Below are 18,372 nucleotides of genomic sequence, written 5' to 3'. Positions count from 1 at the left end.
ATTTTTTTAAACATTTCCAAACATTTCCTATTTTGCTCCCTTCCAGGCCAGGCTCATCTTGTTCCACCAGAAGGGGTATGGCTGATGGCCGGGCTGGCAGCAAGCGGGGCCAGGCCCGGCCGCAGGCGGCACCGCACCACCTGAGAGAGGCAAGGGCCAGCCTGCCGCCGCCTTCACTTCACGGGCGAACCGGGGAGGTAAACCGGGGCAGCCCGGCTCCCCCGTCTCATCTCGGCAAGGCGTGCACTCCTGCATCTGCGGGGAGACAAACTTTGAGGGCAGGGCCGCGACGCGACAGGCCGGGAGAGACGGGGCCGAGACCCCCAAGCGTGCCCCGCAATCCCCTGGATACCCCCGCCCACCGTCGCTGCGGGCCCCAGCCCGCCCCGGTGAGACCCGCGGGAGGGGGGTGCTGCGGCGGCCCGGGGGGGCGGCGGGGCAGGATTAGGTTTCAGGCCGCCGGGGCGTGCCCGAGCGCGCTGCCCCCGCGGCGCGGCTCGCTCAGCGCCGCTACTCGGGCGCGGGAAGGGCGGAGAGCGGGGCCGGGCGGCGGGGCCCGCCGAGCCTCTGGGGTAAGCAGGGTGCTGGGCCGGGCGGCGGGGAGCGGGGGGAGCTGGCCCGCGTCGTTCTGTGGGGATGCGGACCGGAGAGGGTGGGGAGGGCCCGCCGCGTTGCTGGAGTTTGAACGGCCTTTTAAAACGCGTTTGTCTCTCCAAGTTTTATTTATTATTGTTCATTTGATCCGACGGGTTTTGCCGGGGGGGCTGGAGGAGGAGAGAGGCCGTGGAGCCGCGGGCGGGAGGGTTGAGCCTGTTGCTGTGTCCCGGCACATCCCCCTTTTCTCGCCCCCAGCCGGCCGCGGGCGGTGAGAGCGGCTGTGGGGGTCGGGCTGGGTCGGGTTCCGGCCTGCGGCGGGCGGCCCGCGCCTCGGGCGGCCTGGCGGGGCGTTGTCCTCACGCAGACAAAAGCCGAACCTCCCCTGACATCCTCAGGGAGCCCTGCTGCCCGTTCGCGCATTCCGTTTTCACCCCCTGCGAGTGTTTCGTGACGGGAGGAGGTGTCCTCATCTGCCGCCGTTGCTACAGACCTTGCGGGCGGCCGGCACTTGTGGGCGGCGGCGGCTGCGGCGTTGACGCTCGCTGGGAGCCAGAGCCGGACCGGAGGCCCCGGCGACACTGGCGGTGTCCTCCGGCTCCAGACGGGGCGGCGGCCGCGGCTTCTCGGGACTGGTACCTGCTACCGTGCTGGTGTCGGCGCTCCCCGCAGGTCCGACCCCGCTGTAGCGCTCCAGCCGCTTCCCCGTGCGCGTTTAAACGTAACGGGTTTGGCTGGGGGGAAGCGGAGGGCGAGGGGCGCCCGCGGTTGTACCTTTTGATGAGTTCGGGTGCGCAAAGAAAAGGGATGGTTCGTTTCTCGTGTCCCCCCTTGCTGCCAGCACCTCTCTAAGTTACTGGAAAGAGTAGTAGGAGGAAAGAAAAAGAAAACTCACAAAGCCGACCTTTGAACTCCGTGTACAGCACTTAACAAATTTGGTTTGCCACTTGGCTGAGAAATGTTGTGGTTTTATTTTTGTTTCCTTTTCCTTGTCGTTTGCTTTTGTAAACACTGCCTCGTCCAGGTGTATTTTTGTGCATGTAGAAGATTTTTCAGGTGTATTTTAATGCACGTAGAAGATTTTTCTTACTATAAACTGTTGGATAGAAAACGTCCTTACTGGCTTTGGTGCCGGAGGGGGTGTCAGGAGTCTGTCGCTGTAGGAGAGCAGTGATTTACTGAAATCAAGCGGAAGGGTCTGAATTCTGCAGTAGCGGAAGTTCTATTGTGTGATGTCTTGTGGTTTCCATATCACCACTGCGTTTTCCAAGATAACAGCGACTGGTTGGTAGGGAAGAATCTAAACTGGAAAAGGGGAAAGTGGTAAAATAGTTTTTGGGCGTGTTACTTGATGCTTCTGTGGAAATTGAAAGTAATTGGAACACTAGGAGAAAAGAATGCAAGTGGAAAATATCTAAGGACATACCTTAACAAGCAGGATTTTTTAGACAGAGAACATCAATTTTCTTTATTGTTATGCATTTTTAGCTTGCTTATTTTTATCTCTCCCATCTTGTTAACAGTAACATGCATGTAACATTTAGTGATTAGCCTGGTGTTCCTAATGGCATCCTTAGTGCTTTGAAGAAGCTTTTCGCTAGGAACTGGATACATTCTCCACTCTTCGCACGAGGAAAGTTGAATCAGTATCAGCGCTAGGGAAAGAGAACTGCGCTACTTACATACTAATGGATGATATTTTTGTTCCACCTGGTCCTGGTCTGTGAATTCTTCAGAGGGGAATGTCTTACAGCTTCTCAGTCATGCAGATAGCTGTAGATGGTTTTAACAAGTAGTACTTTACTCAGTATATTGAGAACCATTTTAAAAACCTTTTAAATCTCTGCTCCGTGTTTCACATAAAAAAAAATTCTAAAATTCTGTGAAGTGCGCCCAGTACATTTTCTATTTGGCTTTATATTTGAGCATTCTGGTGAAGCAGTTTTGGCCAATACAATGCCATGCTGGCAGGATACTGTATCATCATTGATGAGGATAGTTTTGTTTCACTGCTGGTGTTCCCAACAAGTCAGTACAAAAATATGCTGGTTTTACCTAGGCAATATTAAAGTATTTCTTTTGTAGGCTTTTCAGACCCTGTCCTTGCATCTGAGATCCCTTGCACAGTGGTCTTGTTACACAGTGTTATGATTTTCTGTATAAGTCACTTGTTACTGTCACAATACACAAAGAGAAATTGACGTTTTCAGTAGGGAACTTGGTGACTCTTTGTTGATGCTTACTGGCAGCTGTTCAGAGAGGCTTTGTATTTATTCATTTATGTATGCTGTTTTCGCCTCTGTGAAGAATCCAGTATACATTGAGGTGCAACTGCTGTTACATCTATGCTTCATCAGGTTTAATTGAATTTAATGAATATGGTAATCAATTGCCTATGCTTGAAAACATAAAGAGGCAATATTAACCATACCTGTATTTCATTAATTCAGTATACCTAGTGTCCCATATATTCTGCATATGCTAAAAAGTTGCTTTTTAGTTTCTGAAGCTGATGTAGAAGGATTCCAATTGATCTTAATTTATTTACTGAAAAAATACTTTTTTTTGTAAAAGATGATCTGTTTGTTTCATTAAAAAAAAAACCCCCAAACAAATCCCCCCAGAAACACCCTATTTTGTTGTTTTTGGAATGCTCTTTACAAATCGCTTTTGAATACACTATATCACACATTTATCAGTAGGTGAAATCGTTATGGATAATTCAGGCCCATTTCCCAGTTGCAATTATTAGTTGAATGTCAGTTAACATGGATGTTATATCTTATGCTGATGTAGGTCTTCTTACAGAAGAAGGTGTTACAGAACATTATTAATTATACACAGTGAACAGATTGCCAGTTCATGGCATTTTTAAGTTTCTTTAATATATTAGTGTGATGTGTACAGAAGGTTAAAAGTAGTTGAATGTTCAAAATCCTGTTTTCATAGTTTATTCAAAGTACATGATGCTGTTCAGCTCTATCACAGAACTTCTCTTCAACTGAGCCTCTACATCTCTCTATTTTTGATGCATTTAACATTTTGCTAAATTTCAAGAGGCTAGTAATGTCCTTTCAAAGTGCTTAGTCTTAATATAAGCTGTGCAGTACTGCCATTTTATTTCTGCTTTGAATGTTTCAGAACAATTTTCATTAGCATAGCTTTTAAATGTAAATGTCAGGCATCTCTTGCTTGCCTGTTACATTCCAGGTAGTTGGTGGAAATCTGCTTTGTTCCTTGTGGAACAGTGCACATTAATTTTGCTTGTATTAAATCCTTAATTTGAATCAGTTCTGTCTTTTGTCATCCAGAAGTCCTCAGTCTAGAGTCTCTTGGCTGATGTAAACAAGTGGTTGATGTTAATTTGGCAAGCTTGCATCCTGTCAATAAAATGGTAGGCTAGCCTTTTTTCCCCTTCTTTCTTCCTGTCCACTTTTTGTTTATTCTCTTTTCCCTGTTGGTCATTGCTCTCTGGCATTTATTTTCACACCTTTTGTGTGCTTAAGAAAGTGCTGTATGCAACAGCAAAATTGCATTTGTGACAGTGGAAAAATACCTAGAAAAAAATATGTAGAAAAGCATGAGATCTTTCCACTTACTGTGAATAGTTTCCCCTGCCTGAATTTTGACCACCTTAGTTCTCCTCCTGGTAGTAGCCAGCATTCAAGAGGTGACTGGGAAAAATGGAAGAACTCTTAGAATCTGCAGGCAAAGCAGAAACTTTAGCAGTACTTAGTATCTCCCACTTCCTGCGTGGTTTTGTTTCCATTCCTGCACCACACAGTGCTAATGCAATATGCCTATTTGAGTGATAGCCAGAGAATTGGCGAGGAAAATGACATGGGATAAAAATCAAGTACTAAAGGATATCTCTAGCACAGACAAATCCAGGCCAAAGTGTTGGATTAGCAGTTTCAAAATACTCTTTTTAGCAGCTATAAAATGCATGTTGTGGTTACCTTGCTGCTTAATTGAAATAGATTTAATTTTAATCTCATGCAACTCCAAGCCAAAGTTTGGGCCTAGAGATCACTCTTAAGATAGGCATTTCCTCTGTATCCTCAGAGCGCTTCAAGTAATGCAGGAGCTACAGGGCAAAGCCTATTACTGTGTTTTCTATCTTTGGCATTTCATGTTTCCTAATCCAGGGCTATGAGCATTAGCTTCCAAGGTATTATCTGAAATGGCTTTTCGAAATAGCAGGTGGAGTATCCGCCAGTGAAACAGAGTACATTTCCTTGTAGAAACTAATCAGGTGTGAAAGAATGATCAATGGAAAAGGGTCATCTTTCTATTTTTGTGAATCTTTTGTCTGTTTAGCTAAATGCCTTCTGTGATTGCAGTGGAAAGGAGGTGATCAAATAAATTTTGGACTTTTTAAAAAATTTTGCCACCTGTGTATTTAGTGTTTCAGAAGTGGACAGAAAGAAACCAGAGCTGCAACATGCCAGCTGTTTTCTGGCAACCAATGTTGTCAAAGAAGGATAGCATAAAGAGTGGCGAAATGTGTATATAACATATTTTTGTTCATTAGCGTGAGAAGAATCAAATTTCAGAAGTACAAACTTGAAAGGGATCATCTTTAACTGTCATTTATTCTTGGAGAGAATATGGCATGTTTGTCACCACATACCTGTCTAAAATTACCTGTGTTGTCTATTCTAATGTTCTAACACAGAAGGAAAAAGAGAAGATGATGAGGCTTGAGATTTTGTCCTTTTTTTTTTCTTTTTGGTTTGTTTGGCTGTTTGTTTGTTTTTGTTTAAGTCACAGCTTCCAGCTACCTGTGTCTTTAGAACTTGAAAGTAAATTTAACTTGCTGTTTGCTTAACAGTATTTCTTCAATTTACCAATAAAGTCTTAACTCAGGCAGCCTGTTTTCTTATTACTGTGAAGAGATTAATGAACTTTAGCATTGAAATACAAAAATAGTTAAATCTGCTTTGTGCTAAGCTAGTAAGCTCTTTGAGGTATGAAGATTGTTGTATCATGTATAGAAGGGCTGGTTTTGGCTTCAGTTTCCTGTGATACAGACTGCCATGAAACTGCAAAATGAGAAGATCAGAACAAAACTTCCCACTGTGCATCTAGAAATCTATGATGCCATTATAAAAATATTCACTATTAGCCCTTTCAGCTTGTAATCATGCATGCCACTCTACTTCTCACTAGCGTATTATTGCTAAAATACCTAGAAGCAAGCTGGTTTAAAGGCCAGGGTGTCCTGTAGTGGGTGGTGGTGTTTATGGATATGTCTCTGCAGTGCATTTTGGACAGATGTGTGGTTGCTTCTCCAGTACTTCCACTATGTTAATGTGCCACTAAGCTGGTGCTGACAGATCCCACTTGTTAGCGTGGATGTGGCACAGCAGGAGCAGTCACGTGGCTTTTTGCTATTTCAGAGTGCAGGCAGAGCGAACAGGGGTCATCTTGGCCTGCAATGCTGGTGCCTCAATGCATTGTGTCTGCCTCAGAGGAGGTATCTGAGGGAAAATATTCTGATGACAGTTTTGGTCTTGCTCATGCTTATTGCTGCAGTCCACAGAAGCATTAAGCTGGCCAGCTGGGGAGGGGTTCCCTGCTAATATAAACACAAATAAGGAGAAATAAACCGAGAGTTCAAAATGGATTTGCTGATGCTGGCATGACACTAGAGCAGTATTCACGCCTCTCTCTGAAGCATGAGGTAAATAGAAAGTATGTAATGAGTGTCTTAGCAGAGCTAAGGACTTCATTTCATTGCAAATTAGACACCATAATCTCAACCTACAGATACGTTTAGAACTTGTGTCTGCTTTTAGAATCTTCTGCTATAAATTGTTAGAATTCATACCTTCAGGATTGCGTGAACACACTGGAGACCTTGGGTGATGTCACTTGTAAAACAGCACAAGAAGAATGAGATTTTAGGCAAATTGAGTTGTAAGTTAAAGCATTATCTAGCTACTCCAAAAAACAGAGACATTTTACAGCTGCATCTCTTCTTGAGATTGTTGCAGAGCTAAAGCAGAACACTGATCCTGTATTTTCCCTGAGTAGTTTCATCTGTTGAGCATATGATGTTACGTGCTTGTGCATATAGTGCTGTTATACATGAAATGACTGAAAAATACTCCTTTTCTAATTTTTTGTGCAGTTCTCTGGTTCCTTCCACTACACAGCCCCAAGAGTAGGTATTGAGAAAGAACTGGAACAGTGAAACAGGAAAGCACTTGACTTTGGCTTTGACTGCCATTGCCACTGAGGAAAACATCTACAGAGATGACATAAATGCTTTTATCTTTAAATAGGGGCTCTGAGTATAAGTAATAGTAGTTTTTTACTCTAGAAACAAAAGCTATGGGTGATTAAGGTTTGGGGAAGTCAGCTTCCTTCATGATGTTTGAATAATCTCATCCAGCCCTTCCCATGTAAAATAGACTTCATTTTGTCCTGTTTTGTAGAGTGACAAGGTGAAAATACAAGTTATTTGGATTGTTTTTAAGATCTGGTAATCACATGCTGGGATTTTGCTTGCCAAGTGAGAAAACAGATTCTTCATAAAAGCTTATTTTTGTTTAAAGGCATAATTTGGATCACAGAGTAACATTACTTAGACAAAGTCAGGTTTAAGGGGTTTGAATTTTGTATGTTGTCCTAAAAAGGATGATCAGTGATTCTATATCAATGAATGGTTAAATTCAAATTCAGTCTTCAGAGAGGTTGTGGACTCCGCATTCCTGTAGTGGGCTGGATGGGGCTCTGAATATCCAGGTATAGTTGGAACTAGAGGATCTTAAAGGTCTCTTCAAATATAAACTATTCTGTGATTCTGTGAATAAAACTGATAGGAAGCTTCAGGCATACTGAAACTAGGGAAGTCATATTAATGGAACTTGAAACCATTTTAAACCCATTTGGTTTGCTTTTTCTGCACAAACTGCAAACAGTGTAGACTTGACAAAATGATCGGGTTCTATAAATAATGATCCTGTTGGGCTGTCTTATCCAGCGATCTGCCAACATCAATCCTTTTCCTCTTTTTATCCAAAGTTTCAAGAAAAAAATGACTTTTCCTGAGTGCTTAGAGATCACAGCTCTGTATGTTTTTAAGTTCTCCAGATTCAAGTTTGGATGGTATAATTAACTGTTTTCTTCTATAAAGAAAACAAAAGCACGATTGTGAAAGATGAGATCAACAGTTCATATACCTGCAGTGATACTTGAACTCCTCACTTCTCCTCAGCTATCCATCTCCATCAAGCATGTTGTATCACTGCAAATTTCTGAGCAATTGCAGGTGTACGTTTTTAAAAAGCCCCAAAAACAACAAAAAAGAAAAGGCAAAGCAATTTCAGAATTTCTTCCTCTTAGTGTAGAATTTCCTTCCTGGAAACCCACGCTGATGAATACTCAGCTATCGTCCATACCTGAGTCTCAATTCCAGTGTTAATAGTAGAGCCTCTAGTGTGAGAGTCCTGCAAGCCTGTAGCCTTGTCATTTATATGACTTTTCTTTCAAAAGTAACTGTAAAAAATGTGCTGTGGCTCATGAACCTGAAATTGTCAACACAGAGCTTGAAAACTGATCCCACAGGGAATGTCTTTTCGTGAATCACTGGAAAGGAAAGCAATGAAACAGTGTAAAATATCAGTGGCAGCTATGATTCATAGCGTCTGATTAAAGCAGTGTGGGTCATGTTGTGCAACAATATGCAGACAGCAGCTTTGATATGGAAATGCAAAAATATTACAAAGATATTCCTAAAGCAGTTTCCAGGAAGGTTTGGAGCACCAAAGTGAGTCAGAATATGGTCACCTTTGAGGTTATTTCAATTATCTGTGGAGATAGGTTTTTTGTGGATTGTTATTTTGATGTTTATTGCTTTCAAAAGTCAGGCTTTTTTCTTTCCCTTCAGAGCTTAGTGTTTCTATTATTGTGACCTTTTTTCCTTTCTGTTATTTTTCAGGGAAATATTTACTGTCTCTTTCCAATGTTGAAATAGAAGCTGAGAAGCAGAAAACATGTTGGAAACAATTGGTAATCTTTTTTTCATTTATATCACAGTATTTTTGTGGGCAAATCAAGTGCGTGTGATAGATTTGGGACATTGGTATATACTACTGAGAGAGGTTTTGAAAAAAATTACCTACTGTGCTTAGAAATGCATGTTTCTTTGGGTTTTTGTATTTGAAAACAAAAGTTGTACAATCGCATGCTTAGTGTATTTAATTTCTAGCCTGTTGTCTTGATTTAATTGTTTTAATCTTTTCTTGAATTAAAAGTTTGCATGGAAAAGACAAATGTTTTCTATTATGACTATTTATTCCACTATTTATTTACAGTGGACTGTAGCCACAGTTCCTGTAACTGAATTTTAATGGAGGCTCTTTCATTTTTGTAGCCCACTTCTTGATGGACAAAAATACAGTTTTCATTGGCTTCTGTTTTGTGCTCTGCCTCTGACTTCCTGCTTCATTAGACATGTTTGGACTGGGATTTTTGTTCAAAACAGAGTCATTCAAGTTCTCTGTAGTTTGAACAGTAAAGAGGGTTACATATAAACCTGTTACCTTGTGTGGCTGTTTCTAGACTGCTACTGACTAGGAATGATTATTGCTACAGATACACATCGGGCCCTCCAGGCCATGGAGCGGTTACAGGCAAAACTTCGGGATCGAGGTGATGTTGCAAATGAGGAGAAACTGAGCTTATTAAAATCAGTGCTGCAGAGTCCTCTCTTTAACCAAATTCTGAACCTTCAGACTTCTGTTCAACAACTGAGAGATCAGGTAGGAAAAGCAGTCTTTCAAGTGCAAGGGAAAATTTGTTAAGGTAATGTAAAGTTGTGTGTGTTTCTGCTTGTTGAACAGTGAAATAGCTTACGCTAAACATCTGATCCGAAGGTTTGGGGACATACACCATTGACTTTTCGGGTCTTTGTTGAGGCCATATTTTGTGTATGTGATTTTTATGTATATGCTCATTACTTAAAATGTGCAGGGTAGGGAAATGGTGATATGGGGTGGGGGGTTAACATAAAGCTTTCTTTCTCTGCCCTTCAAAAGGAGCATGTTTTCTAAGAGTCTAGGACTTTTTTTCTATGAGCCTTTTATTGCTCTTTTGTGTCTTACGCTGCTAAAATGAGGTTGTAGAGGGAAACTATGGAATGGTTGACTTCAGAAGGACATGAATATCTATTTTGTACTTCGTACGGGAATAAAAGATCAAAGAGAAGCCAGAACTCCTGCCTCCTTTTTGCTTCCTCAGGGTATTAAGTATTAATTTTCTGCATGTTTTCAATGAGCTTGAGAAAAGGGTCAGCAGTTTGGCTATATTGACTTTATTTGTTGCTATAATTTTCTTGTCAACAGAACAAGAATTTGAAGAATATAGAGAGTAGTTCAGTAACTGAATTAGGACTAAACTGTGTATCTGGCTTTGCAAATAGTTGTTCCTGTTGACTCCTGCAAGATGGACAGCTCTGTGTGGTATGCAGAATTGCTGAAGTGGGAGGGAGAAGACTCTGTGCATGGACCTTATCATCAGTGTGGAGCCACATCTGGTCTCTGACCAGACTGTGATGAGGAGGATTCTTCACAATCCTCATAGTCCTTAAGCTGTGCGGCAGACGAGTGCACTGTGGCCCTTTCTTGCTTCTCGTGGATCATCATGATGCTATTTTGCACAGACAAGAAATGCCTGTGCTGTATTATCACTATGTTTTTCAGATTTTGCCTGTTTAGTATCTAAAGACTTGATGACATTGGAGTCATTTTAAAAAATCCTGGGGAAAAAACTGTCCTGAGGGTTTGTTTGCACTTTGAAAATGTGTTTGTTTTGCTCTTTGAAAATGAGAATTTAACAGTGACATCTAGAAATTGTGTGAATTATGTGGTGAAGACCCTGGGAACATTTAGTGAGAAATAAAAGTATGCCTGAAACATTAATAGAAGTTTGGTGAAATGACAAATTAAATTTTCACTTCTGGACATTAGCTGTGAAATTAAAGGATGGTTATCTTTTTCAATACACTTGCCTAAATTAGAAAATGAAGCAGCTTATACTAGGGTGGGTAATTTAAGGCATGTATTTTTTAAAAAGCAAATAATAACTTCACCTTCTGTCCTGACTCTGCAGGTTTATCTGCAAAATAACTTCAGTGGTCTGTGAATGTTGCATGGCACATACCCTGTCTAGTTGACAGGGGAGCTGTTTGGATGTGAATTCCCTTTTTTTATGTGTGCTTATATGAACACTTACACATGTAAATATATGTTTCCAGCATTCTTAGATTTGTGTCAGCTCTTTTCCTGTATTTTCTCTGTAGGATTTCTTCCCTAGAATATAACATGAGATGGTCTGGGTTTTTTTGTTTCATTTAAATATTTACAAAGCTTACTGAATCAGAACAAAGAATAAAAACATGAAATAGGCAGTTACGTTTAAAAAAAATTTGTATTTTAAAAGGTTCACTTTTGAGGATACCCTTCAAGGACACCCTTTTTACAACTGGCAGGGTATTGTGCTCTTGAAACTCTTAATTTGATGAGGTTGGTGAAATTAGGTTGATGAAAACTGCAAGACATGTGAGTAGTGACCAGGTTTTTTGGCCAAGCTGTGCCAGACTGAGGAAGGGGACAAGTTGTGTCCCAAGCAGTTGCAGTCAGAGCTCTGTTTGAGACAGGATGACAAACAGTGCGGAGTTGTGAAATGACAGGATGTTGCAGCCTCTACCCACTCGAGACTAAGATGGCTAGTTTTTTAAAGTTTAATGATGAGCTGCAATGACAGTTGAGTAGGGGTTTGATTCTTCTCAAGGTGAAGTATGACAGTCTGTTTAACTGCTCCTGTGTTTTTAATGAGTTTTTAAAGAGCTGCAAGACTACTGCAAAATTCTCAGGGAGGTCATCTTTTAGAAAAGTATAGATTGAAAGAGGGGATGGGACCAGAAAAGCCAGAATGGCAGTTTACTTTACAATTCAAACAGATTCCTTGCAAGTATCCCAGCAGAAGTAGATCAACCAGTGAGACTTCATTATGGGCTTCTAGGGATGTCAATAAATTTGAAGGTAAGGATGTATTCCTGGCTTGAGGAACTGTGTCTGCAAGGCATAGAGATGATAGTAAAAGTCCTACCCTCTGTGCAGTGTGTGGCCAGAGTGGTATGTTGCTTTATCTTGAGGCATGGTGCTAAAGTCAGCAAATCTGATGCCTTGGTTCTTATTGGTAGGTGCTTTAAAGTTGTGTGGTTTTTTTCTTAAATGAGCAACCAGTATTTGTTTGCACTGCAAAACTGTCATTGTGAAGTTAAATGAAGTGGAAAAGTCTAGGCACAACAAAGGGATGTTTTTGTTGTGAATTACTGTTCTGACTTCACAAGTCACTTGAGCTGGGGACCACTGAAGGAACCAGGTTTTCCTGTCTCTTTCTGTCCTTGTTCTTCAGTGAATGCTTGTTTTCTCATGCTGAAGAGCAGTCTTGTTGTTTGAAGATAAGGAAGAGACAGAGAAGAAAAGTAGAGATTGTCGTGTATTAAACTTCTCAAAAATATTTTATTTTCTTTATGAAATATTTTAAAGAAAGTGCTCAGACCATACTAGCATTCCTGTGCTGATTCTCTTCTACTCCTTTTTGTCTCTCACATGTTCACCTCCTCCTCCTCACCTCCTCCTGCCTCCTTCCTGCTCAGAGCTCTGCCAGAAAAAAATATGCTGTGGTTGGACTGGATGGCAGGGCTGCATTCCTCAGTTTTGGTTTTTAGTGTGGTGGTTTGGGGTTTTTTTGTTTGTTTGGGTTATTTGGTGTTTTTGTTTTGTTTTTGTTGTTGCTTGTTTGTTTATTTGTTGTTGTTTTGGTTTATTTCTGTTGTTGTTTTTTGTTTGTTGGGATTTTTTTTAACTTGTGAGTTTGACCATAGTTTTTCCTTCACAGTGCAGTGGTGGGTAATAGCTGGGTGTCAGTGCTAGAGAGGGTTTAGGGAAGAAGTGAGAAAAGTCTTTTCATATTGTCTGTGAACACTCGCTTAACTCTATTTTGCACAAATAGAGATGTTTAGTTCGTGTTTTGAACCCCTTTTGGCAACAATATTGTTTGCTCTGTGTTTTTAAATGAAGTGATCATAAAAAAATACTGATTTGGGATCTGCTTCATCTGCTCTGAGGATGGAGTCATAAAGGTGCACCCAGCAGAGCAGTGCCGGTGCCAGTTCCTGTTCCTGGGAGTCCAGGGCCTTTCCCTGCTGTTGTGCTTGCATGGCCTCTGGCTTGCACTTTCTCAGTTCCAGTGTGATTGCTGTTGCAGCTGGCCTTTTTGCTACTCAGGAATCTTGCAGTCAGTCTTGTGCTTCTTGGGATGCCCAGGACTGCTGCTCAGTAGCTGGAGTGCAGAAATACTGAAAATTTCTTTTTGTCTAAGTTGAGACCTAGTAATGCTGAGGACATTGCTTTAAGTGTTGATACACTGCAAACATGGCTTATGTAGTTGCTTTTGTCTTAAAAAAGTATTTTGAGCTACTGCATGGAAGCACAGCTTGATTGTATTTAGTGTCTGTCTGTGTGACTAAAACATAAATTTTGTCATACCCAGTGTTATTTATGAATTTTTCTTTTTATCTTATGCAAATTATGTCCATGTTGAAGATGTTTCATACCATAAGGAGAAAGGCAGTTAAGGACAAATGGCATAAGCCAGTTTATAAAACAAAGGAATAATGTTTCATACAGTAGTTATACAATCACAATGCTATAAAGCTACTTCTGAATGGAATTAGGGTGATTGTATTACTGCAAAATAGTACAGTTTATAAGTTATGAAAAATACTTCATTTCAAGATTTGCACTTGTGGTTTATTGCTCCCCCTGGAATGACCTATACTTCTGTGGTTAGCAAGAATATATAGCAGGTATTCTCTGCTTTTTCATGCTGTAAGCCTGGATTTCAGGAGGCACATGGAAGAGAGTAGTCGTCACATGTTTGGTTAAAATTTTTCTCCAAATTTTGAACTTCTACCTTAAGTACTACTGTAAATGTCATTATAAATGTTTTTATAGTTTTTAAAGTGTAACCATGTCTGTTTCAGAAGAGGAGATGTGAAATGTGAGGTTTTTGCACACACATGCGCGCACACGCACACACACACGAAACTTTGTTAACAGTTTAACATTTTTTCTTTGAGTTTATTTTTTTCATAGAGTTTCAAAGGTTAGATGACACTTTATGTGAGGTTGGCTTAATGTGCTAAGCACATCCTCCACTGAACATGTGGCTGTGTTTGTTTAAAAAAGGTGTGATGAAAATGAGGTGTTGCTGTCAGTTGCTCTTGATGTGACTGTGTTCAATACTGTGTTGTAGCTGTGCTGTTGTACTGAAATTTTGAGGAGAAGCTTTTAAAGTTCAAGTTAAGCTAGTGTGAATTGCAAGGTTATTTTTTCCTTTTCCTGCGGTATGTGTAGTATGCAACACTTCTTTTCAGTGGTATTTTTACCATCATGCAAATAAATACAATCCAATGTTTTCAGAATAATGGAGTTGTTACTTAGTTATGTGTCTTAGGAAAACATGAACAACTTCCATCTTTTGCTTTGAAAGGCAGAAGGAATGGGAGAAGTTGGTCAGTTCCTGTATGTCTGCACTGATGCTCCAGCTCATACAAGTATGGAAAAAGGATGAAATTTCAAACTGAGAAAGTGGCATTATATTGCCAGTTCAAACAGGATTTGGTCAGTGAAAACATACAATGTAAAACTATAACAATTAATCGCCCTGTAACTACTTGTATTTCAGCATGAGAATGTGCAAGTTCTCTACCAGGGAGAAAACCATCATTCCCTAAGGACATTGCCTTATCTTTTTTGAAGAACTCCTTCAGTATTGAGTAGAGAAAAACAGTCACAATTTGTTTGAAACATAACCCAAGTGATTCCTCACAAATACAGATAAAAAACATAATCAAAATGATGTAAAAATCACTGAGTTCCAAAAATCCGAATTTTCTTCTTTACAGTTTTTTATGTCAGAGCAGACTTAAAAATGCTGTTGAGAACTTTCCTTTCCAGTTGCCTTGTGGTATTTTTTTCTTTAACTTGAGGGCCTTCCCAGGCACATAACTTGTTCAACAAATTATGTTTCTTTTATTGCATTTTCCTAAAACACTCAAATGAGATGGAATTGTATGATGGAGAACAGTATTGACCTTTTAATGATTGAACTGTTGGAGGATTGATATGATGAACCTAATAGAAGTAACATGCTTGAAGAGTTGAGACTGGTAGACATTTTAGAATATGTCTACTGTTTTAAAATTTTTATTGATACTTGAAGTTTAAAATATGACTTAAGGAAGGGGAGCCTTAGGTTTCTGTATTGTGATGCAGAATGCTAGAAAGTGTGCATCATAAAACTATGAAAAGTGTTTGAAATTGCAATATGATGGCGAGTGTGCTAGGCAAGTATGAAGCAAATTTATCTGGAGTAAAGCAGTACCAATTGACAGTCCACAGGCAAGTGGGACGAAAGGCAAATGAGGGTTTCTGCTTCACCTGAGCTTTGTATTGCCAGCAGCCATTCCTTTGATTGCTTGGCACAGATCTGCTTGAAAAGAAGTGATTTACTGTGGTGATGCCATGAAGATTTTTGCCTTTTCTTTTAAACCCCTGTTATACCCCTGTTATACCTTTTTACAGCTTCTGTATTCCTAGTGCTTTTTGCCTACATTCTTGGACTTGTTTGTTAAGCTAAGAGACTAAACATTTTAGAAGCTTCGTAGCTAGGGATCAGTGTGCCCCAGAGCCCAAGGTCCTCTCCAGAACACATTCTGTAAACCAAGATAGAACCATCCAGGGGAAGGTTCCTTGGAGAGAGGGGCTCGCTCGAGCCTCTCATTGGGGAATCTTTGATAGATCTGCTAATTAGTGAAGCCTATAATGTTATACCCAATGTTGGGGGGATTACACGAGAAGAAAGACAGAGACACAGGGAAAGACTCGGTGGGGTACATCTCGATGCGTATGACCTGGACATGTACACCTAAGGATCCTTAAAGTAAATACCAAGGTAAAATCCCTTTTCCCCTTCTAACCGTGTATGACTCTTGATTTTAAGACCAGGAAAAGGCATCAGTGGCTGTGCTAAATGGAGAATTTTCTTACTTTCTTTTCTGTTCTAAGAAAAGTGTGTTGTAAAGTCTGTCTGTGTGAATATATGATTTTGACTTTCAGATCAGCCTAGTGGTTTTAGCCTTGTTCAGTAATCTTATATTTAATCCTAGCTCATGCAGATAGTCACGTTGGTAGCTATAGTACATAGTGATGTGGAAACTCTGACCAGTGAAATTTGTTTTCCGTGTAGCTGTGAGATTTCCTTATTTTTTCATCAGTATACACATACTTTTTCTTGTAAAATAACTGTGGGGTTTTTTTTCCTTAAATATTGATACTTAGAAAAAGTTTGTTCCTATTTGTTTACCTCTAACACTGTGGTGGAATTTTTCAAGATGCTATGTTGATGGGAACTAAAGAATTTTAGACAGTGTGGAAAATAATTTTAGGTTGTTCTCATCAATTACTTTTGTGTTTTATGCTTGTAGTTCACAACTTTACATTGAGTATAAATATCGAAGATAATTTTTCTTCTTAACATGTCTGTTAAAAATTGCAAATTGGAATTTGAAGTACTTCTAATGATCAACTGGCTTATGATCTTGCCTAATGAGAAGGTTTCTGCTGTGCCTATAGATCCGTGTTGCCTTCAATCTTTTACAGGTAAACATTACACCTCCCATACATTCCAGTGGTGAATTCCCTCAGCTTCTCCATCATGGTGTGAACGTGGGGTCCTTGCCACTTAATGAGTCATATTTGTTGGCTCAGCAGAATGGCAGTCCAGCTACTGTGCTAGAAGCATCAATAAGATCCATTACGCCTCAGATTAATGGGAAGTTCTCTAGTGATGACTTTGAGCAGCTGATCAGAAACATGTCCCAGGTAACCTTGTCATATAATAACCACAAAATATGGATTACTGATTATCTGAGGATTAAGATACATGGTATTTATTTAAAATCAATTGAGTTACTACACAAACCAGTGCTCACTTACTGTATAATATAAAAGTAACCTTTTAGTTTGAGAAACAATTAGTAGATGAGAAGGCAGTTGAAAAACTGGCCCTTATATTGTCACTTGTGAACTACTGTCCTTAGCTGACCAGTGTGTGTATTACAGATCAGCATGCCATTATTTTTCCATGCTCATTGTAGAACTGCTGCTCTGTGCATGAGGGAGATATACTATATGAGGGAGAGCGTGTTCTTGTATGCATAATTAATGAAAGCTAGTTCTATGACTTTGTTGGAAATAAAGTGGAAAATTTTGACCTTGTTATGCATTGTTCTGTAATCCTACTACTTTCATGTAGTAGGCAAAAATGGTGCATGAGTCCCTGCAGTGGCTGGAGCTGGGAATGCCCAGGCATATATCCTAGGATTTATCTATTAAATCCGTAATAGAGCAGCATTGGAGACATCTAATGGTGTTCAGGAGAGCCTTTTGAGTAGTCCAACTTTTTTTCATCTTTCTAAAATTCATCCTCTTTTCCTGGTTTTGCTTGAAAATTGTTCTGTACCCTCTAAAATAGATATATATCCTACTTCAGTCACTACCAAACCAAAACTCTTCATATTTATCTTTTATTTCCTGATTTCCTCTTCTGGGTTGTAATAATATTTATTTCTCAAATATTTTCTGTATGATAGCAAGAAATGGGAAATGAACAACTCTGTTTCAGTTATTAGCTTGTGTGGTCTTGCCCAGCTGTAGCTGTAATTAGAAATTCGTTTCCGAGTTGTTTACCACATTTATTATTACTGCTTTTCAACATTTTTAACCTTTGTTCATTTTTAACCTTTTGCTGAACAGGGTCGACTTGTTGAGACAATTGACCTTACTAAACCTCTAAGTGGTGGTCTGGGCTTCAGTGTTGTGGGACTCAAGAGTGAAAACAGGGGAGAACTAGGAATATTTGTGCAGGAAATCCAGGAGGGAAGTGTGGCGCATAGGTAAGATTACTACTGAATATTTTACTATACCAAGTGTTAATGTGACTCTGCAGTTCAGTTGTGTTACTGCTGTTACTTCTGTGGTACAACGGTGTGTTTCTCTCCATATTCTGAGCATCATTACAGATGTAAAATTACTTGCCACAGTTTATATAGGGTTGTAACAGGCATCGTATGAACTGTTCTCAATTTATGGAAACTACCAATGTCATTTCCCTGGGCTTTTTAAATAGGAAAAAAAGGGAAGCTACTGTTCTATGTCATTTCTTTTAGAGTTGGAATACATATTTTGCTGTCCTTGAATGCACTGAAGAACAATATGATGCACAAAAGTCAGCTGTATCTGGCACTGTTACTTGTTAGGTAGAGTCCCATTGAGCAGGTGTGAAACCCAGCCTTAAAGTCAAGCAAGTCTTGGCCTAAAGGCAGGGACATTCACAGAGATATTCAGCTGATATTACAGAAGCTCAGCAATCATGATAGCTTGCTGAACTCAGATTCCACAACTAATGTTGAGAGAAATGCCCAAGGGAGTACACAAACTCAATGGTAAATGGCAGCAGCACTGGTTTACTGCAAACTGGTGAGGTGTATTGCTGATCAGGATCCTGGCCCAAACTGCTTTGTGGTATACTCCATATTTTGTGTGGAGAGGCTGAGTCATATTGGTGCTGTTTCTCACCATGCTTTAGGGAGAAATTTTCGGATTATTTGTGATCTGAGCACTGTAAATCTAATAAGAA

General features: G+C 40.3%; 1 protein-coding gene across 8 annotated transcripts in view; it reads left to right on the top strand.

Moving 5' to 3' along the window:
- The first annotated feature begins 529 nt into the window (after positions 1-529).
- The window catches only part of MPDZ (multiple PDZ domain crumbs cell polarity complex component), a 102,806-nt gene continuing 84,963 nt past the window's right edge, over positions 530-18,372 (top strand). For 7 of the 8 annotated variants that reach the window (XM_082301617.1, XM_082301622.1, XM_082301619.1 and 4 more), the window contains exons 1-5: positions 530-572; positions 8,543-8,613; positions 9,199-9,365; positions 16,335-16,556; positions 17,490-17,629. In XM_082301617.1, coding sequence (XP_082157743.1) covers positions 8,598-8,613; positions 9,199-9,365; positions 16,335-16,556; positions 17,490-17,629 — 545 coding nt within the window. In that variant the 5' untranslated portion in view covers positions 530-572; positions 8,543-8,597. The remainder of the gene's footprint in view (positions 573-8,542; positions 8,614-9,198; positions 9,366-16,334; positions 16,557-17,489; positions 17,630-18,372) is intronic. The other variant, XM_082301620.1, reaches the window with a different exon arrangement.

The sequence above is a fragment of the Coloeus monedula genome (genome assembly GCF_965178545.1).
Source record: "Coloeus monedula genome assembly, chromosome: Z".
Lineage (NCBI taxonomy): Eukaryota > Metazoa > Chordata > Aves > Passeriformes > Corvidae > Coloeus > Coloeus monedula.
This window is presented reverse-complemented; position numbering and strand designations above follow the sequence as displayed.